The sequence below is a fragment of the Drosophila hydei genome, unplaced genomic scaffold, assembly GCF_003285905.1.
Source record: "Drosophila hydei strain 15085-1641.00,03,60 unplaced genomic scaffold, DhydRS2 tig00008139-arrow-pilon, whole genome shotgun sequence".
NCBI lineage: Eukaryota > Metazoa > Arthropoda > Insecta > Diptera > Drosophilidae > Drosophila > Drosophila hydei.
In genome coordinates this window covers 153,616-177,417 of record NW_022045847.1, presented here as the reverse complement: position 1 = coordinate 177,417, position 23,802 = coordinate 153,616, and the positions used below count along the sequence as shown (strand labels likewise).

The following is a 23,802-nucleotide window of genomic DNA, read 5'->3' as shown; positions in this document are numbered from 1 at the left end:
AAACTTCAAACTTGAATATACTTAACTCAATTCAGTACTAGACATTAAATGACATGAGGTAACCGAATTGGCCAGGAACAAAACAAATATATCTGTCCAAACTGAAACCGTAAATATATCATGTCAAGCATCAACTGAATCTCTGATCCACATCGATGTTAAGTGGAAGTCCTATATATAATCAAGAAAAAGGAGAAATTTGACTACATTTCACTATGAATTTATAAGATTTTACAGTACTGCTGCACGTTGGCATATAATAAACTAATTTGTAATTAATTCGCGAACGCCGATTGTAGGAAGAAATATGACACCGAACTTTGCTTCAAATCCATACTATTCTAACTGACAATAAGGTCCTCTAAGCCACAGTTTTATATTTATATATATATTATTTTGTCAGGAGGATAGATTTTATTCACTAAGAGAAGCATTTTATTGTTTTTGCCTATTGTTGATTTTTATACGATAATTAAACATATTACACAACAAAATATGTATTTAAAATTAAAAATAATTTAATTTATAGCGACAACATATAACACAAAAAAATATGTATTTAAAATTAATAATAATTTAATTTATAGCGACAACATACGCGTTTTATAAGACGAATGAGCTAAAAATGAGAAGTATTTTTTATTTAATAAGTGTTTTAATACTTAATAATACAGCATTACCAAAATTCCATTTAGATGGAAATTTTGTTTCATTTCGCCCGTTTCACTTTCAAGTTTTATTAGCTTTGAAATATCACGTACAATTGTTCTACTATCTATCGATATATAATAAATATCGGATCTTGGTGTAATCTCAGAATTTTTGTGGCATCCCTATTTATAGTTACATTTTCTAAGCTGAAATGAAAATTGAGAAAGACCTGTATTTCGTATAGTTAAAGAAATTAACAATGGTTTCTATGCAATTTGTGTTGCAGCCACTTCCAGGAACTGATGAGCAATTCATTGAAAGGTAAATCGCCTTGCTAATAAAAATAATAATAATTAGTGCATTCATATGTACATAGTATTGATCATCTGCACATGTTAGACACATGTACATATCTATTTTACTCAATACTACATATGTATATGAAAAATGTATATATACGTACATTTTTAGGATGATATTGGGGTTTGAAAATTAATCTATATATGTATCAGTCGAGTTTAAAGTACCACATATTTATACATAAACATATTCGTGTGCACATATAGTAATGTACATATACTATAATATATACATGAATATGCATATAAATGTGTATATAAATTTATTTATACATGTATATATAAATTTACGGAACACGGGCAACAGATTGGTGTCTATGTTTGTATTACAAAGGTATTTATTAATTGTATTTTCATATTTAAAATACATATTCAAAAAGAGCATTAAGGAACAGCAACATAGCATAAATGTGCATGATTCAGAAAAGTATGTGAGGATATTTCACTATAAACGACTTCTGTATTTATAACTCCTGTAGAGTTATTCCAGATTATCAAATTAACTTTCCTTGGTTTTTTTTAAGAAAAAAAGGAAAAGAAAATAAAAAATTAGCAAACAATTAAACTAATGGCATGTGTTTTTTATGGCATTTTTCTCGAATGTGGGAGACAACTCTAGGGGAGGCATGCCCTGTAGCGATGGTATTCACATAAGTTACTCTTTGGTTTTCTGAAAATTATATATTTGGCATTTCTAATCGTGTTTACATCTGGTGACAAATAGATTACAATTTTAATATATAAATTATTACCATGTATTTAATTCCCGACATATTTGTAATTACCCAATTTAGAATACGAGAAGTCTCTGATAAAGTAAATCGCTTCGGTTCCGGTACTCATAGAATATTTGAGCAATTGAAAATCCCCGTAAGGGAGGTGGTAATTGGACCTAATCATATTGGAGTGCTTTTAGAAGATGGAAAAGCATTTCGGGTCGCCTTCTCTATCAATTCTGAAAAACTTGATTTGACTAAATCTGACAATAAATGGTATGATTATTAATAATTAAATAATAATTAAATTTAGATATTAATATTGGTTTTGCTTGCTTAAAGTACGCCGTCTGGTGGAGTGGCGGCAACAAATGCACCAAAGGCACCATCGTCGTCTCGGCCTATGGCCCGCTCTCGAGCACGACTACTTCGAGCAACAGGTAGGACAAGCTCAAGTGGTCAAGGCTCTGGATCAAGAAGTACAGGTGTAATAATTGGGGGTAGCACGTCTAATCGACCCCTAGTAACAGTGCCAGCCACATATGTGCCTGAAGAGCTTATATCTCAAGCTGAGGTAGTATTGCAGGGGAAAAGTAGGAATCTCATTATTAGAGAACTTCAGGTTTGTTATCTCAAATTTATTGTAAACATAAATCTTATTTCCCACTTTTTAACTTGTAGCGCACAAATCTTGACGTTAATTTAGCTGTGAACAATTTGCTTTCACGTGATGACGAAGAAGCTGAAGATACAGAAGAGGGAGGAGACAACTATGTACCAGAGGACCTAATTTCATTGTTGGATAATGGGTTTTCGGGTGACAATAATAGCGTCATTATTGATCCCTCAGACGGACTTTTCTCAGAAGAAATATTTAGTAATTATTCGAGCATAAGAAAGTAAGTTATATAAAATAACGTTTACTATTATTTTATTTGGTAAAAAGCCTATATTTAACAAATACAATTCATAGAAATGGCAAGAGGATTATTAAAACCAATTGAAATTACCCTAATAGCAGAAGTCCAATCCATAAAATAGTATTTTGTTAACAAATATAGCGAATAGTTACAAATATTGCAAATGTAATATTTATAACTAAGACCGGTTATTTTAATATTAGTTTACTGATAAAATCGTTTATTTTCTAGTCTTCTCTTTGATCGGATTCGTAGTGAACGGAACAATGCAAATTCAAGTGGCGCGGATAATAATCAGTCCAATCGAACATCGGCATCTTCTAGTGGTGTTATAGCAGGAAGTGCCAGCCTTTCAGCTCAAATATCTTCTGCTAATGCTGATCGCGAAGCATTTAGTCGATGGCGTGATCGGCAGTATTACGGACCTCGCCGTTGGATAAGTAAAGATGATTACACATGGGATAAGGATACAGGTTAATATATATAAAATTACAAATTAAATAACAGAAAGAACTCTTCAATATCAAAATGTAATTTAGATCCAAAAAAGAAAGAACCGTCTTCCATGCCTTCTCCGATATGGATATCAGAAGAACTACAACCTTGGCCTGACAAGCCATCAACTCGTTTTAAGACTATTGGAGCATTGTACTCCGAGTTTATTGCTCTGTCAGAAAATGGAGAGCTCCATCAGTGGCGCTGGTCAGACTTGGAGCCCTACAAATCAGATGTAAGTAGGATTTTCTAGAATTCAATTTCGTAAATCAAACATTAAGCTAGAAATAGAAATAGACATCTAACTACAATTTTCAAAATTATAAAGGACGTTCTTAACGATTACCACCGATTTTTGAATAATTTTAAACAGATATAACAACTATATTATAATAGCATGTTAGGTGTAAAGTCTCGTACATACACCATACAAGTTAATGTTTAGTTTATGTAATTGTATAATGGGTAAATTTTTAAGTAAAAATTATTTTAATTTTCAATATACCTTTTTTCTTTCGCTAGACGGATAACGTTTATCATCCAAAGACCTTGACACTTAACATTGGAGAGAAGGTGGAGCTTATATCAGCAAATTTTATAAGATGCTCCGTAGTCACTGAATCTAATCGAGTTGCTACTTGGATGGACGAACAGCTTGGTTATCTTGGTGCTAAACTAGAGCATGCTGCTACGGCTTTTAATGAATTTAGCATGGACCCCATCGCAACGATACATGTTTGCTCATTATACACGGCTGTTAGAACCGATAACAATAATATTTATTGGTGGGGAGTTCTTCCTTTCGATCAACGCCGCTATTTGTGGGACAAATTTCGAACAAAAAATAAAAAACCATTTAAAATGGTTGTGGCAGATATAAACGTAGGATCACAAGTGGTTATGAAGAAGTGTCCTATTTACCAAACTGGCTCTATTGGTTTTACGTGTACCAATGGAGTGCCCAAAGTTGGACAGCTATTAAACTCTGTATGGGATTTCGCAGACGTTTGCCGTATGAAAATCTTAAATGTCGGATCAACTTCGGTGCCTGATAAATCCCAAACTCTGGGAACGATTTCTAATGTTCATAGCGGTATTGCTGATAAGGATAATTCCAAGACCACTCCTGTACAATCTACAAGCTCTGGAAAGAGTGGACAAATAAGTTCAACAAGTAAAGAATCTACTGATCGCATCGACATGCCTCCTCCACCTTCCCCAGCATCTAGCACATGTAGTGATACCGGTAGTGTTACTTCACACAAACGTACTAAAAGAATGACAACTAAAGAAGATGGAAACAGTTGTCAAGAAGGAAGAAAGGATGAAGAGCTATGGCAACTTAAAGACGTCGTATTCGTTGAAGATAAAGTGGGGCCGGTTGGAAAAGTTCTCAAGGTAGATGGGGATTACGTGGCAGTCCGATTTCCACCATTAAGTTGTGTCAGTAGCGTTCCCGGTTTAAATAGTAAAGAAGAAGGAAAAGAGGACGACTGGCAACAGTGCCGTCTGTTGCGACGTGAGGACGTCCAAGTTTTTCGAACAGCAGTTTCTTCACGTGGACCGGATTGGTTACAAAAACAACCGAAGAAAATAAATATTGGTGCCGATCCAACAAACGCTCAGCTTCTAACTATAGCGGTAGATACCCGTGGTATTCATGTGATTAAAAAACTGTTCGGAAAGATACATTACAGTCTGTACAACTTGTACAACAGCAAGCAAGAACAAAACTGCCAATTTCCCACGGATTGTGCGTCATTTATAGGAGCATCTTCCAATAACATTACAATGGCCTGTAATAATGATTGCAACGGTAATAGTAGTACAATCGTGCTCAGGGATGGCAATGGAGCACTTTATCCACTAGCAAAAGACTGTATTGGATCCATAAAAGATCCTCAATGGTTCGATTTGCCACCTGTTAAATCAATTACAATGGCTACAATATCGCTCCCGCCGACAGCATCTTGCATCAATCTGAAGTCAAAAGTATGCATGACTGCTTTGCTCTTCGAAACGCAAAAGTTTATGCCGCATATACTGCGATGCGATGTTAAAAATTGTATAGCTTTGTTGGTGCGACTTGAAAAAGAGGACCGCAAAGATACGCTTTCTGTTGTAGAAGAGCGTTGCGATGGTAACCGTAACATATTTCATGCCTGCGTTATTATGTGTGCACCAACATCTAACAAGGATTCACAGCATTTATCAGATTTTAGCAGCAGTAGCTCTGATAAAAAACCTGTCGCTTCTGGAGTTTCTATGCCACGTGCAGGGCCTTCTTTGTCATATGGCACCGCATTTGGAAATGGAAGCAGCTTTAGCGATAGCTCGAGCTTCGCTACGGTTCCTGGTATGAGTTCATCTTCAAGTTCTGCTTCATTAACCAGGGAAAATCGAATAAGTCTGCGTGACATGATGAATCGACTTATTAATACTGAACAGTCAGAGCAGAATCAAAATCACAGTCAGCAAGCGACAAGTGCAGGCGAAGATCATGCCTATGTTCCAATACCCTGGTCCCTTGAATCAGGAACAGCTAGCAACCTAAGCACAACGGGAACTCAAAGTGTGGCGGATGTAGTTGATGAAGATGTTTCTAAAGTATTGCCTTCGTCATCTCAAAGCATTGCATCAAACAGCAAATTGGGATCGCCAAACTATACATTCGACCTATTACAACGACGCGAGCAAGCCATATTGATCCTTCAACACATGTGTGCCAGTGTGGCTATGCGGCCTTACCTTTACCAAATGTTGAGCGCAAAAGATGCTCAAGGCCAAACCGCCTTCATGCTAGCCGTGTCATGTCGGGCTTACGAAGCTGGTATTATAATTTTAAATACCATACTCAGTGTTTCTGATCAAGATACACATCTAAAGGAAGCAATGATTTTCCCCAGTGGATCACCAGCTGATCAATCCCCTCTACATGTTATCTGCTATAACGATACATGTTCTTTTACCTGGACAGGTGCTGATCATATAAACCAAAATATATTTGAGTGTAAAACATGTGGCTTAACTGGCTCTTTATGTTGCTGCACTGAATGCGCACGAGTTTGCCATAAAGGGCACGACTGTAAACTTAAACGCACGGCACCAACAGCTTACTGCGACTGCTGGGAGAAATGCAAGTGTAAAGCACTAATTGCAGGAAACCTTACCAAGCGCTTTGCACTGCTTTGCAAACTTGTTTCTTGTACTGATCTGGTTACCAAATTCAACTCAAAAGGAGAATCTATATTGCTATTTCTTATTCAAACTGTTGGTCGGCAGATAGTTGAGCAAAGGCAATACCGATTCAATGTGAGAGTACGTAATGTAGGTAACACCGGAAATGCAAGTGGAAGCAGTACTGTTATCACCAATCGAAAATCTTCATCTCTGGACATTGATAGTGACATGCCAGACCATGATCTGGAGCCCCCTAAATTTGCTAGAAAGGCTCTTGAACGTCTTTTGATTGACTGGCAAGCGGTTCGTTCAATGATTATGAGCGGCGCGGATAGAAATGAAACAAATTCAAATCTGCATGGTAACAGCAGTGAAGGAGGTAACTCGGAAAGCTTTAATGTTTTTATGCAATCTCAGCATGGCTCTACACTGCTCGACAAGTTCACGCACAGCTTGATAGTAAAATGCACAAGCGATCATCTAGATACATTGTTGCTGACTCTTGTGCGAGAACTGCAAAATTTTGTTGTTGTTGGTCGTTGTAAAGAGGCAGAGGAAGTTGCGCGACGTTTTGTACGGTCTGTGGCTCGTGTATTTGTTATTTTTAATTTGGAGAAACAACCAAACCCAGAGAAACGAAAGAGTCACACTTCATGTAACAAATACGTTCAAAGTTGCGTAAAAGTGTTTCAGACACTTCATAAAATTTCAATTGAAGAATTGTGTGAAGTGTCTGAGGCTCTTATAGCGCCAGTAAGACTCGGTGTCGTGCGACCTACTGCTCCATTCACAATGTCATCATCTAATCTGGATGTAAGTTCGCTTTATTGCTGCTGTCAATTTATCAGCGGAGCCTAAAATGTACAATATTTTCCAGAATTCCGATGACTTGTTCAGTGTTGAGCCACTAGCACCTTCCAATGTTGAATCATCCGCTGAACAGATTGTAGTGCACGATGCTATCAATGTTCAAAACCCCAACTTTAATGTGCAACAAAATTATGATGTAGTTGCAATGGACAGTAAGTATAAATCGAATGAAATTGGATAGATATTTTTTTTTAGTTAAAAATAATAGACTAAGCATCTATTCACAACTCCAATTAAGGTTATATTTATAGTAATGAATTGTTTCTTAGCTCTTAGAGATCCTTCGGAATCGGAAGAAATTCCCAATCGAGAATCTAACTTGAGTAGCCATGACGATGACTTGATAGAGAGTCAGCGCAATGAAGAAGGCATGCAGGACGATGAGAGTGATAACGATTTCACTTTCAATGACGCTGAAACTGAATCTGATTCCGATGACAACCAGAGTAATCAAGACGCTCAAAGAAGCGTTCAAACTGGAGCAACTGTTGGTTCTGAAACAGGTAAAATACAATTTACTTCTATTTTTATCTTAAACGTATAATCTCAAATGAGAAACTCGCTTGTCCACACTTCCATGAAAAAATTATATTTTGTAACATGGGTAGTTTGGGATTGGCTGAATAATTTGTATCCACACACATATTTATTATACTTCTTATATACACAAATATTTGATCTTTACATACATATACATATGTGAGCTTCATACTGAGAAAAAATATTACAGACCGCTAATTCAAATAACCTAATCCCTTACAAAAAATTGTTGTCCAATTCTTGCACGACTATAGGAGAGAACATAAATATATAATCCTTTTCAGTGGAAACTACTTGCTTAATCAAAAATTTTAAACAATAAATCAGTTATTAATTAAATAATTTTCTTGTAGATATTGGCGTTCTTTTTCTGGAAGATGAATCTGGCGACTCCTCTGCTCAAGAAGAAGACGGCTCTGAGGATGGCGAATCAGACGACCAATCTGATGAATATAGCTTCAACGACCAGCAACTGGAACGCCGAAACATTAATCCTAATTCACGCAACGATCTCACTCCACAAACAATGCAATGGGCCATCAGAAGCCGTGATAATACTCGATCGTCTGTTCGCGTCCCGACTGGCTCCAATTTAGTTTTTATTGATCCAATGGCGTTGCGTCGATCTGCTGTGCCAGCCAGTACAGCCGTTAATACACCAACTGCCGAGTCTCACACAATGGCCACTACTGCAAGCAATTTAGGCCGCGCTTTTGGTATTACGATACGGCAAATATCGGAGCTTTTAGGTATTATGTCTTACAATATGACGAATGATATTGAAACCTCATTGAAGATTCAAATTGAGGAAGCTGTTGCAGTTCAAGTAAGTATCATATATATGATGAATGTTCAGTAACGAATGAATTAATAACTGTTATAACATACAGGCCTTTGTTGAAAAAAGATTGAAACCAACATGGGACTGGATGTTTACTGTAATGGATGGAACTGAGGCGCAGTTGAAGTTCGGTGCATATTTGACAAACTACACTGATCCAAATCATCCATTGCACCCCCTCAATCTGAGTGCACAAGCTACAACAAGCCAAGCTTCAACTTCGACTTCTACAACTGTTGGTGTAAATGTGATTGGTAAATACAAATCAAACTTGTAGTTGAAACATTTAATAATTACCGTTTGATTTTTAGGATCAAGTTCTCGCCGAGATTTCTTCACATATTGTCTGTCATTGATGCGCGCTCATACTTCAGAGCATAGAGATGCGCTTCCCGTATTGGATATAACTGCGTTGCGTCATATTTCGTACGTGCTAGATGCATTCGTTTATTACATGCGTAATGATACTAGCTTTTATGATAAAACCGATTCCATATCCGGACGAGTAAATAATTTATCGAACTGTATGGAAACAGATGATACAGATGATGAATTAAGCAACATAGAAAATTCACATACCGATAGACAATGTTCTGGCAGCGCTTCGGCCAATATTCGGAAATTCGCATTCTTTACCAGATCTGATTCAACCCTAAGTCTAGGTTGTTCTGCACCGGACGGATTTGATTTACCACTTGATATGGCCATGCCACTCGCCGATAAACCACACCTATTGCAACCAAATTCAAAACGACAGGAACTTTTTGCCAATCTTCCATTGCACGCCGTTCCTACTATAAAAAACAACACACACAAAAGTAACATTTCCCATCAGGGATCTATTGACCAACCTCCTACTAGGTTAGGGTTTTCAAATTTTATGAAAGTTGATGTGCCAGCAACCGAGAATGATGTCACCCAGCGCATGCCAGAATCAGAAAATAACGTGGAAGCTGTCGAAATAAAAGAGGATAGCAGATCTTATAAAGACGACGACTCTGCGGATTCAAATATTTACGTTCAATTAAAGAAAAAACAGTGCTTGGATGATTCAAAGTTACATAAAGGATCTGAAGGTAAGTTTCCATTTATTTGCTTTAAATGGTAGCCCATCAATGAAAATGATACAGCGTTACAAAGTCTGAGTTCTTATTGGTGCATATTTTTCCTATTGATACAATAAGTCAAATATGTGTTTCTAGATATTTATTTACAAGTATTATTTAAAAAAATCGTGTTGCTAAACCCGTGGAGCAAACCAAATTATATTTCTTAATCTAAAACTTCAATTTTGTTCAATAGGTAATCCATACGTTAAAGATCACATTGATACAGAGGATGTACAAATGATCGATGTTTCGGCGGGTCCTAGTACTTCAACAGATATTTTAATAACTACTCGACCAGAAGTTATTATTGCACCAAGCCAAAGTCGCATTGGCCTTAGAGACGAAGTGTCACCAATACAGAATTCTTTATCAGTATCCGCAGTTCGTAGCGTTATTGTTCGAGCTGGAACATCAAATCTTAAACTTGAATCAGACGACAATAGCTTGCCCGAATGCAAAAACTCAACGGCTACATCCACACCACACCATCTTAAATGTGATAATTGTCAGGAAAAGTTACCATCACAGGCAATAGTGTTTCCTATTCGTGGCTCTTTGTTTTACAAGAGTAACTCTTCAGAATTGCCATCATGGAACTTCCTGCTGAGCCGTTGGAAACTGGCTCTGGATCTTTTCGGACGTGTTTTTATGGACGATGTTGGCATGGAGCACGGGTCTGTATTGCCGGAATTAAGAGGCTTTCCAGTTAAGGAAATGCGCTTTAGACGACATATGGAAAAACTGCGTAATGGCCAGCAGCGTGACTTAGTTCTCTGTAAGCTTGAGCGGAATCGGGAAAGCTTAATTATCCAAACTTTTAAGGAATTAAATGCTCAATTCGGAACACAAAATCGACGAGCTCAACCGCCAATAACATTTAACAGAGTTAAGGTGACATTTAAGGATGAACCAGGTGAAGGATCAGGAGTAGCTCGCAGCTTTTATACTTCAATTTCGGAAGCGTTGTTAGCAAGTGCAAAAATGCCAAATCTCGATTCTGTGCAGGTGGGTGGTGCACATAGCAAATATGGAGTACCATTCTCGAGCATACTGCGCAGCAGAACCGTATCCGGCTCAAGTCGCGATCCGCCAACATTGCAACGTCGTGGAACTGGCAGCAAAATATTATGGCGCACGTCTCGAGAGCGAAAAGCACTGAATGCAGATGCTAGACCATATACTCCATCTTCTAATGCAGGTAAAATGCAACTTGTTATTATATTTAGGCAATTGTTAAATTTATTTTTAATTTAGATAATAATGCGGCTGAGAGTTCGAACGACCATTTGTCTGTCCACCTACAACAGCTTGGAGAGCGTCTATATCCCAAGGTTAGTAAAAAAAATATATTATCTATAATCAAAGGTCATAGTTTAAATATGTTCTCTAGATCCACTCAATAAACTCGGCGCACGCTGCGAAAATAACTGGCATGCTACTGGAAATACCCACTCCTCAGCTTCTGTCTGTTTTGTCTTCAGATGAAACGCTTAGACAAAAAGTTAATGAGGCTGTGGACATAATAAATTTTAAACAGAAATCCGAAATAAACGTGCAAAGCCAACAGAAAAAATCGCCATCTACTGCAGCTGAACCAACAGAAGACGATAATGAGCCATTATTTTACTCTCCGGGTAAACGTGGGTTTTATACACCACGACAGGGGCTCGCGTCATTTGAACGTATTAATGCATTTAGAAATATTGGCAGGTTAGATAACAATTACTATAAAAAGATACGCGGATATGTAATGTATTTATTTTATTCATTCCTTAGGCTTATTGGGCTTTGCCTTTTGCAAAACGAATTGCTTCCGCTGTTCCTTCAAAGACATGTATTAAAATATATGCTTGGCCGAAAAATTAAATTTCATGACCTTGCATTTTTTGATCCAGCATTGTATGAATCATTTAGACAGACCATACAAAATGCCCAAACAAAAGAAGGAGAAGAAACCATCAACCGAATGGAGCTTAGTTTTGTGTAAGTATGCAGTTAACTGGAATCTATTAGTAACATAAATGTATTTAAATGTTTTTTATACTTTAGCATTGATCTGATGAAAGAAGAAGGTTGTGGTAACCGTGAATTAATACCTGGCGGACGCGATGTACCCGTAACGTCGAGTAACATATTTGAATATATTAGACGTTATACGGAATATAGGCTCATTAAATCCCAAGAAAAGGCTCTTGAGGTTAAGTTTATAGAACTTATAATCTTCCTGAAATCATTAACATATATATTTGTAGGCTTTAAAAGATGGTATTTTTGATGTTTTACCGGACAACTGCATGAATAGCTTGACCGCCGAAGATTTACGTTTACTATTGAATGGTGTGGGAGATATAAATGTTTCAACACTAATTTCATATACAACTTTTAATGACGAATCGAGTGAAGGCCCTGACAAGCTATTAAAATTTAAAAGATGGTTTTGGAGTATTGTTGAGAAAATGAATACGTTAGAACGCCAAGATTTGGTATGCATAAATTAATTAACTTACAGTACTATTGCTTAATTTACGATTATTTCAGGTATATTTTTGGACAGGATCACCAGCTTTGCCAGCTTCAGAAGAAGGGTTTCAGCCGCTACCATCTGTTACCATACGACCTGCAGATGACTCCCATCTTCCTACTGCAAACACGTGTATATCCCGACTGTATATTCCTCTCTATTCCAGCAAATCAATTTTACGTAGTAAAATGCTGATGGCCATTAAATCTAAAAACTTTGGATTCGTTTGAGCAAATAAGTACCAATCTCTGGCTTATATCGATTTTGCCGTATGTTTGCTTATACGAATTTTTTGATATTTGAGAAATTTTTAAATATGACTATTCCACATTTGTAACCAACCACATATGTATGTATATCCATTCCTTCAATTTGGTTCTGACTTTATAAATATTGCAATAGTTCTGTTTTAAGATAACGTCTCTGAAGAGGAATTCATAAGGTCATTCATTCCTTCATACAGTTCGACTGGATAACAAACACTAAGGAAATGTTAAAATGAACAAAGATTAAGATGTAGGAGTTAGGTCAAGTTTGCTTTTATTATTACATTTATTTAAATGTAGGAAATGTAATAAACTACAATATATAAATATGTATATTAACCAGGGAATAAAAATATAATGGTAACCTAAATAAAAAATTATATCAACGAGTTTTATTTAAAAGCTAACTGTAAAATCTTAGTAATACCGGCACAATTAAAATCTATTTTTTCCTAATTTAAAATTTATTTAAGCGGAACTGCATTCATGATTACCTTTATTCTGTACCAAAAGTTATTAAAATTGGATCAATGCAGAAGTGTTTCTATATAATCGATAAAATATATACCAAACACCAGACTTAGTTATATAAATTCGGCTGCTGCGACTAATAAAAAATTACATATTCATGTCTGGCTGCATGCTGTTACACATTTTGTTTGTAAGATATAAGATGTGTACAGTTATAACACAAGTTAAATATTCTTCAGTTAAACATACCGGGCTTGAACCCGACCGGTTTGTAGACGCAGATTCCATTTTGATGAAGTTTACAAAAAATCACCTGACCCAAAACTGAAGCCAACTTTTTATATGTTCCGCAACGGATACCCTGACCAACGTCATTGCTTATTTCACTTTGAAAATATTGCGAAAGTGTTACGGTTGGCACCGTAAAGTGGCCAGCCTCCAAAATGTAGTGGGTAGCTTCAAAGCTGTGGAAGGTATATATATATTTCCATTCGGCAGAGGCACATTGCCGTATAATTAAATTACTTTCTTTGAAGGTAAACAGGTATTCCAATTTACATGGAGAGGCGAAAACTAATATATATAATTAATACCACATATTCCTTCCATGTAAGAAAATGTACTTAAACGCAACGGATATTGATCGAACGAATTTATGCAACATGGTAAGTTGTTAAAGAAATATCCAGTTTCTATGACAATAATTCTTTAGATTGCCGTGTTGAAAGGTATAAAAAGATAAGCAGACAGGGCCAGATCAAGTCTACTGTTGATGCTCAGTCTCAGTATTGCCTGTGAAATAAATTCGTACAATATTATTATACTCAGTAGAGCTAGTACAATGGAGTCTGGAGTCCTGATCTGCGAATTTCTTTAAAGTCGTATATTAAGGTCACCATGCATACATATGTCTGTGCCTTCTTTTGAGAGCTACAAGCATTTGCAGTGCAGCTGCAGTTGTTCCACTCCTTGGATATGCGTACAGGGTATAAACAGTACGAATTATAATGAATATAATATAATGGAGCTTTTTCTTTTCATTTGATGCATAGTTAAAATATTTACGTTTTTCAATTAAGACTAATTTGTTCTACAAATTGGATAGTGAAAGTTTTGTTACTCGCGACAATTCCAAAAGAGTTCGAATCGGCTACTGCACGTAGCAAGCAATCTGACAAACACGTAGCGGGTATGCAGCGCTTTCTTGCATACATAAGTGAGTGCGAGCCGAAAACGAAACACTCATTTATACATGCCAATCCCTCAACTGTATGCATGCAATATCGACCCCAAACTCTTACATCCGTGGTTTAAAACATACTAGTCGCCGTACGCACCGTTCATTTCAGTTTTGGTAACAGCTCCACGCATTTCTTAGCTCTCAGTAAACAGAAAATGAAACGCAATTTCGTCATAGTATTCGGGCTTGTGTTGTGCACAGGTGCATTGGATATATCTTTAGCACAGGATACCTACACGGATGCCTTGCAAAACTCCCACAACACAGACTACGGTGTGTGAATCTTACATAACTACAGTCACTTAATGTTTAAATAAAAAAGCTACATTCATATAAATCGCAAAACGTCGATCTAACTCAAATCAACCAAAGTGAGAAACCTGCAAAAAAAAAGAAAGGAGTAAAAGTGTATTTAAAAATGATGAAATGCTTTATTAAAATATTTTAAATTCTCTTTTACGAATATTTAAGCAACCAGAAAAAACATAAAGCCTGCTTCGACTCATCAATACTTTCCAATTCTCAGTTTTGAAAAGCTACGTTATTTCTGCATACTTAATGTGCATTCTAAAAAATCAAGTTTAATTTACATTAATGGTGGACATATACAAAATTATACATAATATATTTTGAAGATCTTAAGTGTCCTTCTGATCACTTTTCTCTCTCTTTAAACATTATGATGAACACAAATATATTTAAAATCTGTTGCGACAAAGCTTTGGTATTATACATTTTACAATTCATACTTATAAATCTGTGCTAATCTATGAGTTTTCTGTTTCTATTATTACTTTATTAGACGGTGTTGGTGGGGGCTATCAATATAACCCGCCACCAGATAATAGCTACTTGCCTCCAGCGCCAACACCGCCGGTTCCAGTATACGGTCCTCCGCCGGTACCTTTTTACAACTCGCCGCCGCCAGTATTTTATAAACCAGCTCATCCAATACCATATCAAGCACACGATTCGATCTTAGCGAAACTTAAATCTAAAATAAGTCTATTAACTCTTGGCAAAATAGTTTTGAAACTCTTAATATTTAAGAAGATAGTTAAATTCATCGGCATCATTTGCTTGTTGCTAGTTCTACCTAAGCTGAAGCATATGTTCAGCGATAATATGTCCATGGAAGACGAGGGAATCAACAGCAAGCACGTGGAAACTGATAAGGGTATGTGATGAGAATTCATTTCAATATATACTTTAATAATATATTTTTTTTTTTTTCAGAAAAACTCCAAAAACACATTGATAATGTTTACGATTTTATAATGAGCTCCATTCATGAATTTGAAGAAGAAAATCGATAACAGCTTAATAAAAGCTTTAGATTTGTGTCTGCAAGAGTATTATTTATTTATTTATTTATTATAAATTTGTTTTGTTTTTAAAAATGAAATGTTTATTTATGTAAACAAATAAAAAAAAATCGTATTTATTTTGCTTTGTATTCCTCAAATTGTTATCGGGTGAGCCGACTTCAAAACCGGAGTTTATAGTCGAGTATGCATTACCTTCCAAATTTGATATCACTATGTTTAAGGGTCATGACTAGAAGACCATTAAAAACCCAAATCGAAACATCAATCAATAAAAATAAATATCTATTTGTACTGTATATATATTTTAATGAACAGGTTTATATTGACTTTTGCTGTCGCCAGATCAAAAATATATTTTATTTATTAAAAACAGACATGGCCATGGAAATTTTAACACATTTAATACAACATAAATATGGGTTGGACGTCGTATACAAAATACACGTATTAGTTTAAATAATAGTTAATTTATGTAGCAAAAAATATTAGTTTGCAAAATAAATGTTACTGATTTAAGCAAACACCTTTGATTAATATTTATATTTGAATTCCATGCGGAATAAATATTGTACATTAACCTGTGCAATATCGTACACAATAAACTCGTTATACAACAACGAAGACTTTAGCTTCTCATCAGTGATAGGCTTTCCCAAAGGTATTTCAACTCCATCCTCTCGAATATGGGACTCTTTTGGATCGGGCATCGTGCGACCGTGGCCAAAACAGCTATGCTTGCCTTTTGGCAATTGAGTTACATATTTGGCAGCCGTGCATTCCATCATGTCTCCCAAGGCCACTTCAGACAGCATCATAAGACCAGTAGAGTTTTGTTGACTGGTGCAACAATAATTTGCCGACTTGGACACCATATCTGCGAAATAAATACCCTTGCCAAACATATAGCCAGTTGGTGGGGCTTCGGGCGGAGCAATTTTCAAGCCATGCGATAAAATACCAACAAAGTTCGTCAGCCGGGAACCGTGCCAAAGCAATTTTCGATTATGTAGCTTTTTGAATGGCTTATACCGTCGAGCTTCACCTTGACGGGCAACCTTAAACACATCAATTATTTCTAGTTCGTATGAACTATGTGTAGATGCATGCGTATTCTGCACGTACTTCTTTAGCATCTTAAACTCTTCGCTCTTTTTATCAATCGGTTCCAGGGTCGTTTTCAATTGCTCGTAATGCTTATCCAGTGGATTAATATCCTCCAATTTATCCTCGCTTTTTATTAAATTGTAAGCAACTTCAATCTCAGACAACGAATCCAACATTTGCCTTAGATTCTCCACCTGTTCTAGAGTTTCAATCAAAGGTGGCGCATTGACACCAAAACTGTGAGGAATTAATGTGTAGAACCGATTAGTGGCATCAATAAATCTAGCATTGGTGCCGCCTTTCTCAATCAATTCATAAATTTCATTTACAACACTATACGCTGACTGAATTTGCTTCAGGCTTAGTTTGCCCAAAGGCATTTTTTCCATATCTATGTGAAATTCCATCATTGTTTTCTTCATAGAGTCGACATCGAATATAAGCTTTATTAATTTTTGAACTGAAGGATCCAGCTTAGACGCAATATTTTCACACTTGGAATCATTTAATTCGTTATCCTCATCATATTGAATATCGATCGGATACATTCGACCTGGTATTTTAACAAAATTATTCCTGTTCCTAAACTCATTACCTGTCTTATCCGAATATACAGTATGAAAACATTGAATAGCATCGATTACTGATTGAAAATCCTCTACTTTTGTGTTGCCAATAGTTGTGCCGATACGGCCCCAAGACCGAAAGATCCAATATCTATAGAATTGAGAAAAATATATTAAATACCAGTTTTGAAATTCAAGGATTCAATAACTTACTTATTTTTTTTATCGGCCTCCAACATTTGTAGTTTGTAATAAGAATTCTTGTTTCGTTGTATGTCTGTTAAGCCAAGTACAACGTTATATTTATCGTCGCCTTTGACGTAAACATGAGCAATATCTTCCAGACCACTGTCAGGATCAACAGCAAGTCCATTCTTTACTTTAAGAGTAACCGACTTTGGTACCGATTTTGTGTAAATACTCTTCGACTTTGAGCTCTTTGTTTCTTCCTGAGGCAAGCGGGTCGATGGGTCAGTTCCCCAGTCACAAAGAGTCATACTACATATCATGTTGAGGGCACCACTACTATCAGATTCAACAATATCAAGGTACTTCATAGGAACTACGTGTATGCCGAGCTCTTTCGCTTTCTTTATTCGAGAACTTAACTTTTTCACTTCTTCTTCTGTTGAAATTATGGCAATTGTTCCATCTGAGATTTTACTATCACATTTTCCGCCCAACCTTCCAATTCGCTTTTTTATTTCCGCCTCCTCTTCCTTCAAACCGACAACAGAGAATTTGAAGTTGTACAACGGTGGTCGTTCTCGTTTAACTTTAGGACTGCAATTAAAGCGAATATTTTTCAAAACACCTTTTTTAATACAAATGAATCAAAAATTATTGATACACATATTTGGTTCCAGCAATTGTGTACTTGGAATAATCTTTTAAATATGCTTCAAACAAAATAAATATTTATTAAGAAATGTATTTTGTGTTTGTTAAGTTTAGAGACGCTCGGAGAGATAAATAAAAATCTCAAAAAAATAATAGTTTCTTAAAAATTGTATGTTTTAGTCGTATTGACTTGTTAATAATAAAATTTGAAAATATTTTCTAATTTGCTTGATTACTTACCCATCAAGTTCTTCTGGATTTTTCTTTATGGCAATGTCTTTAGCAATAGTTGCTGCACTTGGAGCAATATACTGAATAATACGGGTTTCGGGTTTTCTTTTGTAGGAGCTCAAAAAATTAAACTCGGACTTCAATTCATCTGGGATTTTACATGCTGTACGTTTGGGTTCAGTTAACAGCTGCGTGCATTTGGTCCATTCGGATATATTGCCATTACAAAGATATCCGGATTTGTTGAAAATGAATTGCGTACTCTTGCACTCAGGGCAGGGTTTTATAGCGCCAAATGCCAACAGGTCTGCTGCTTGATCTAACAGCTTTTCCGATTCGCCAACTACAGGTTCCTGTTTATTATATTTTAGTAATATTTCAATATCAGCTTTTTTCATTTCATTTTTTATATGATCACGATATTTAAAAAGAACATCGTTTTGTTTTTTTAGCTTTTTAATCTTTTCCTTTTCTTCGGCTTCAATATTTGGTTCCAGCTTTGGTTTCTTTGCGTCAGGCGTGTCTTCGGATTTAATCACCCTGTAAATTATTCAATTTATTCTTAGATTAAGTTAAAAGTTAATTTGCTTTTTGTAATTAATCAAATGCAAGTTACAAGCTTAGAATAGTTGAAATTATGTAATAAGCCTGTAGAATTAAATATATGACTATAAGTATTCATTTTAAGTACTAGTGTTACAGCCATAGATGTTAAAATAACTTTAGCTATATTTTATATATTAAAAACAAACGAAAAACATTTTACTCACGGTAGCAACTTCAAGACTTGCTCCTTATCCTCCTTTTTCAGCGACTTATATCCGGGGAGATTTTCCCCACTATCAAACCACCCAACTTCGGATCTTATTTGAGCAAAGCATTCCAAGTGATGCCATATTTTTTGCCCACCGTATTTCATTCCAACTTCAGTGTCATAAACGGTCTTAAACACTCTAATTTCATCCTTGCTTATTTTTAGATCGCAACCACGACATCCGGCTCGACCTGATTTCGAGTATTCAATACCAAAATCTTTAAGTGCGTCCTGTTCGGACTTTGAACGTTTGCCTGATTTGCCAGATACGGTTACTGTTACATTAGCTGGAAACGGGAATTACCTATAACTCGGATTTTTTTTTTAAAGCCGCAATAAACATACCAATCTGTTCTGAAATTTCAGTTTGGTCTGCGAATCTCAAATTCTCAAAGTTCTTAATATCCCCTGCAGAGGCAGGTTTTTGTTTCTTAAAAAAACAATCCTTGTGAAACCAATTCGGCGTTTTTCCGTCATGAAAAGGACTCTAAAAATATATTAATAAAAACGAAGTTTAGTAAAGTGATCTATAAAAAAACACACAGCAAAAACTTTCTATTGACCTTCAACACAATAGAATATCTTTAACTACTTAAACAAATCAAAGTATTTTTACTTAAGTAACCATTTGCAAACAAACCAAACAAACTCATTATCTTGATTAACTTTTAATTATCAATTATAAATTGTAACTAATTCACTACTTAGAATAATTAAAATAATTCGAATGTCTTGTTATTGTAAAGAGCTACTAATTGCAAAGCTTGTTTATCGAACAATTTTAATGTGTTATGGATTTCGCTTTAAATAATAAGCGCACATTCTTTAAGAATCTAGAAATACCTCTTTTTTACAAACATAATATTAAACCAACTTCAAGAAGTTGACATCAAGAAATCATCTTTGATTTCATCATTGTCAATTGGAATCTATTTCAGTGGGCCCCAGTTGAAGCATTACATTCAACTACAAATTACACTACAATTTATACATGTTATTCCATTGAGAAAATCAGGAAGCTAATGGGTTTACACTTAATCCTGGCCAATTGTATGACGACGGCTGTATTAGACTGAGATATTGTCTATTAACGGAAGGCCCATACATTTGTTTGCCAAAAAATATAGTTATTGTTAAAATAAATAAATAATCACAGATTGATCAACACTAAATTAGAGGAACTTTATCAATATTACTTTCCCGTGTAAATATACTGAACTAAACTTCTGCCGGCATATCATTTCACCATCATACATACGCACAAACATGTACGTAAATCGGTACTGATTCGTTGCATAGTAGATCAAATATTGCTACAGCTGTAGGCAGGTTGGATAGAATGCTTTTGATATATATTAATATATTGTCTTAGACGTTATTCCAAATTTTATTACCAAATAACTTTACATGCATCAGCTTACTTGAACCATCACAGCAATCCGTATGGTATCCTTTGCAATAGGAGTTTTGCATCCTTTACAAGACGCTCGACCACTTTTGGCATATTCTACCATATAGGGCAATTCGATATCCATCTTTCAACTTATTTCTTTTTATACTTTAAATGTAATGTAATGTATTTCACCAGAAGCAAATTTAACCGCTAAACCCTCTAATAAACGCCGACTGCACTATCGATATATTTCATTTATTTATGTCATATCGAACAAGATATCGGATTCTATATAGTTTTTTTTGGAACTTCGGAATATAAACACTATTATTATAAATTGCTGAGTTTGAAACGTTCTATATACCAAATTAAAATGAAAACCCCGTTAATGCAATACATTTAAAGTTTGTATATATTTAACGTTTTTTTGTTTCAGTTTACCAATTAAAAAGTTTCTCGGGAAGTTAAATTAAATCTTTAAATTAATAAACACTTATATTAAAAAGTTGATATAATTACATGTGCCGAACATGACGAAACGATTTCAAACTGTTTTAGTCTCCAACTGTTTTGTCAATAAATTGGATAATATCCTACATATCATTGAAGGATCCCAGATACATAAATATTGATAGATTCCACTTTAAAATTCTAGTGGTTGTAACTAAATCAAATTGTGTAATTCCAATAAGAAAATCTTTAAAATACGGTTTGTCTTCTAATAGCCATAATTTAATTATAAAACTGCAGATTACAATCTATTTTCAAAATGAGCTCAAAATGATATAAAAAATACCGGCAAATACCAGCTCGAACGCAATACTTATGATAATTACTGTAGCAATTGACCAAAAGACAACCTCTATGACTATTTATTTTAAATTGTGGTATTGGCCATCTTAATACTTTGCTGCTTCTGTAATATCTTTTTGTTCTCAAAAAAGTTTAATATGCTTATATAGTCCATTCACGCAGAAAGACAAAATACAAAATTTATGGAGCAAAAAAACTAAAGTTTTAAAGGTTGAGTATCAGACATATCTATTAAAATAGATAAATAACTCGTATGTTTAATAAAAAGTTGGCTCATTACGTATAAAATAATGCATTTTATACTTTTTAAACACATACATGTATATCATTAATATTCAGAAAAAATTTCTGTTATTTCAATAATTTAAAAATTTAATTTTATTCTTGGACAGTCCCTAATAATATCAGTTCGATATTAACAACATCGATAACTCGATGAATTTTTAGAGCAAGCAGAAAATTTCAATATTTAGAAATTGATCAAATACATATACGGGGGGCACTTAGTTGAGGCTTAAAAGTATTTATTCCAATATACGTAATTAGTGCAAGAACAGCAAAATGACCGAAATTTGTGAACCTCTGACCTTGGCGAGAGGTGAGATTATTCTTTGCCCAGATGTATGTATATCAATTCTAATTATAAATCAATTATTTTCAGATGTTAAGAGGTCAATAGAGTTATTAGAAAAACTTCAGGCCAGCGGAGATTTTCCCACAACAAAATTGGCTGCACTGCAAAAAGTTCTTAATTCTGATTTCTTGAACTCTGTGCGTGAAGTCTATGAACATGTTTATGAAACAGTTGATATACAAGGCTCACACGATGTTAGGGCATCCGCAACAGCTAAAGCAACTGTGGCTGCCTTTGCTGCCAGTGAAGGCCATGCGCATCCTAGAGTTGTTGAATTGCCAAAAACAGAGGAAGGTATGTAAGTTGTGTATCACCAATAACCACGTATATATAACGTATGGTTAGTGGCACTTCCTAAGGTGTGAAACTTCCTCAGTATAACATATGTAAAAGTATATATTGATTTGCTTATGTAAATATGTTAAACTTATAACTCTCACTTGAATAGTGATAACGTTAGTTGCTTTGTTATTTGTTATTCTACGAGAAAAAATTTTGGCACTTAAAATTGGCAGAACTTCATAAAAGTTAAGCACTGTATTTTAATATAAATATATTCTTAATATAAAATGATACCTTAAATGTTTATTTTGACTATTTGTAGGATTGGGCTTCAATGTGATGGGAGGCAAGGAACAGAATTCTCCCATTTATATCTCTCGCATCATCCCAGGTGGTGTTGCAGATAGACATGGAGGATTAAAAAGAGGTGATCAGCTACTTTCCGTTAACGGAGTGGTAAGATAATTTTTTAAAAATCTACGAAAACATTGTTATTTAAAAACTAAGAATAGCTAAAAACATTACTCAAGGACACAAAATTATAAAAGGACTTTCTAGTAATGAAATTTAAGTAAATTAAAATTAAGTAAATTTCGAAAACATCAAATAACTTTTTCGTTCATTTAAGCGCTTGTTAATCAAAATAAGAAAACTAAAGTATTTTTATATTTTTCGTTTCAGTCAGTTGAAGGCGAAAATCATGAGAGAGCCGTTGAATTATTGAAGCAAGCGGTTGGTTCCGTAAAGCTCGTTGTACGTTATACGCCAAAAGTTCTTGAAGAAATGGAAATGCGTTTTGATAAACAGCGCAATACACGTCGTCGTCAATAAAGCGTATAATTTAATTATAATACAAACAAATTTTACTACATGATTTACGAATCTCGTAAAAATTATATAATTCGCTCGGCCATTACGAGGGCTATTGCTTAATTTTCCAAGTGATCCAAACCTAGGGATCCAATTAATTTTAATTTTTACAATTAAAGGGTTAAACAAAAATCTGTGTTGAAAACAATACACAATGGTGTGGCGTTGTTCAATATTGTTCATGAAATAGATTTGGATGTCTTTTTAAGCAACACCCTTTGTAATATTGGAATTGGAAATGTCTAACGTTCTTTGTCAGGATATCAAAATAGTTAACTCATTTTGCTGCCTCTAATGTTATTCATTAAAATACTGATTGTGGGTAATATTTTTTGTAATCAGCTGGCAATGCAACAACTACACAAATTAGTGTATCCGATCCAGGTTATATCCCTTTTAAAGCGTACCTTTGGTATAATGTTCAACCTTTTAGCAGAACAAGAATTTTAAAATTCAGTCGAAATGCGACTCTTGCTCAAAGTGAGTTCACGGAAGGTCGCAGTACAAAAGAAGAAAACAAAGTAATACCGGGTAACAAATAGGATGTTTTTCTTACGAAATTACGTTTATATATTGAATTAGTAATTTTAAATATGTCGCACGATGTATAACTTTATAACGAAATTGCCCAATGTGTCTCGTTTTGTATTAAAAATGTTTCCAAAATAAATAACAATGATTAAATAAAACAAATATATGAATAATAATAGTAACCAAAAATATATGTTATATATATATAAGTTGTATG

The 23,802-nt window shown here is 34.9% G+C and overlaps 4 protein-coding genes across 5 annotated transcripts; 3 read left to right on the top strand and 1 right to left on the bottom strand.

Moving 5' to 3' along the window:
* The first annotated feature begins 832 nt into the window (after nt 1-832).
* LOC111598638 (E3 ubiquitin-protein ligase hyd) lies at nt 833-12,783 on the top strand. 2 transcript variants are annotated; one of them, XM_023313985.2, is made up of 20 exons: nt 833-972; nt 1,805-2,002; nt 2,069-2,348; nt 2,408-2,625; nt 2,878-3,119; nt 3,186-3,376; nt 3,664-7,134; nt 7,199-7,343; nt 7,461-7,694; nt 8,085-8,557; nt 8,622-8,826; nt 8,884-9,648; nt 9,875-10,879; nt 10,936-11,012; nt 11,072-11,391; nt 11,458-11,664; nt 11,731-11,878; nt 11,934-12,164; nt 12,220-12,551; nt 12,605-12,783. In XM_023313985.2, the coding sequence occupies exons 1-19, from the start codon at nt 911-913 to the stop codon at nt 12,430-12,432; spliced, it is 8,685 nt and encodes a 2,894-aa protein (XP_023169753.2). In that variant the 5' UTR covers nt 833-910; the 3' UTR covers nt 12,433-12,551; nt 12,605-12,783. The 2 variants fall into 2 exon arrangements, with proteins under 2 accessions (XP_023169753.2, XP_030081637.1); XM_030225777.1 differs by having other exon boundaries at nt 911-972; nt 12,617-12,783.
* Nucleotides 12,784-14,334: 1,551 nt separating this feature from the next.
* On the top strand, nt 14,335-15,495 carry LOC115483698. Its single transcript, XM_030225757.1, has 3 exons — nt 14,335-14,452; nt 14,982-15,356; nt 15,416-15,495. The coding sequence occupies exons 1-3, from the start codon at nt 14,335-14,337 to the stop codon at nt 15,493-15,495; spliced, it is 573 nt and encodes a 190-aa protein (XP_030081617.1).
* A 414-nt stretch (nt 15,496-15,909) lies between these two features.
* On the bottom strand, nt 15,910-20,678 carry LOC111598505 (poly [ADP-ribose] polymerase). Its single transcript, XM_023313775.2, has 6 exons — nt 20,484-20,678; nt 19,408-19,549; nt 19,019-19,349; nt 18,258-18,788; nt 17,391-17,960; nt 15,910-17,328 (listed from the first exon to the last, which is right to left on the bottom strand). The coding sequence occupies exons 1-6, from the start codon at nt 20,595-20,597 to the stop codon at nt 16,038-16,040; spliced, it is 2,979 nt and encodes a 992-aa protein (XP_023169543.2). The 5' UTR covers nt 20,598-20,678; the 3' UTR covers nt 15,910-16,037.
* Nucleotides 20,679-21,679: 1,001 nt separating this feature from the next.
* LOC111598552 (protein lin-7 homolog C) lies at nt 21,680-23,738 on the top strand. The gene is made up of 4 exons (XM_023313845.2): nt 21,680-21,866; nt 21,930-22,196; nt 22,507-22,640; nt 22,866-23,738. Exons 1-4 carry the CDS (start codon nt 21,830-21,832, stop codon nt 23,013-23,015), a joined length of 588 nt encoding a protein of 195 aa, XP_023169613.1. The 5' UTR covers nt 21,680-21,829; the 3' UTR covers nt 23,016-23,738.
* The last annotated feature ends 64 nt before the right edge of the window (nt 23,739-23,802 follow it).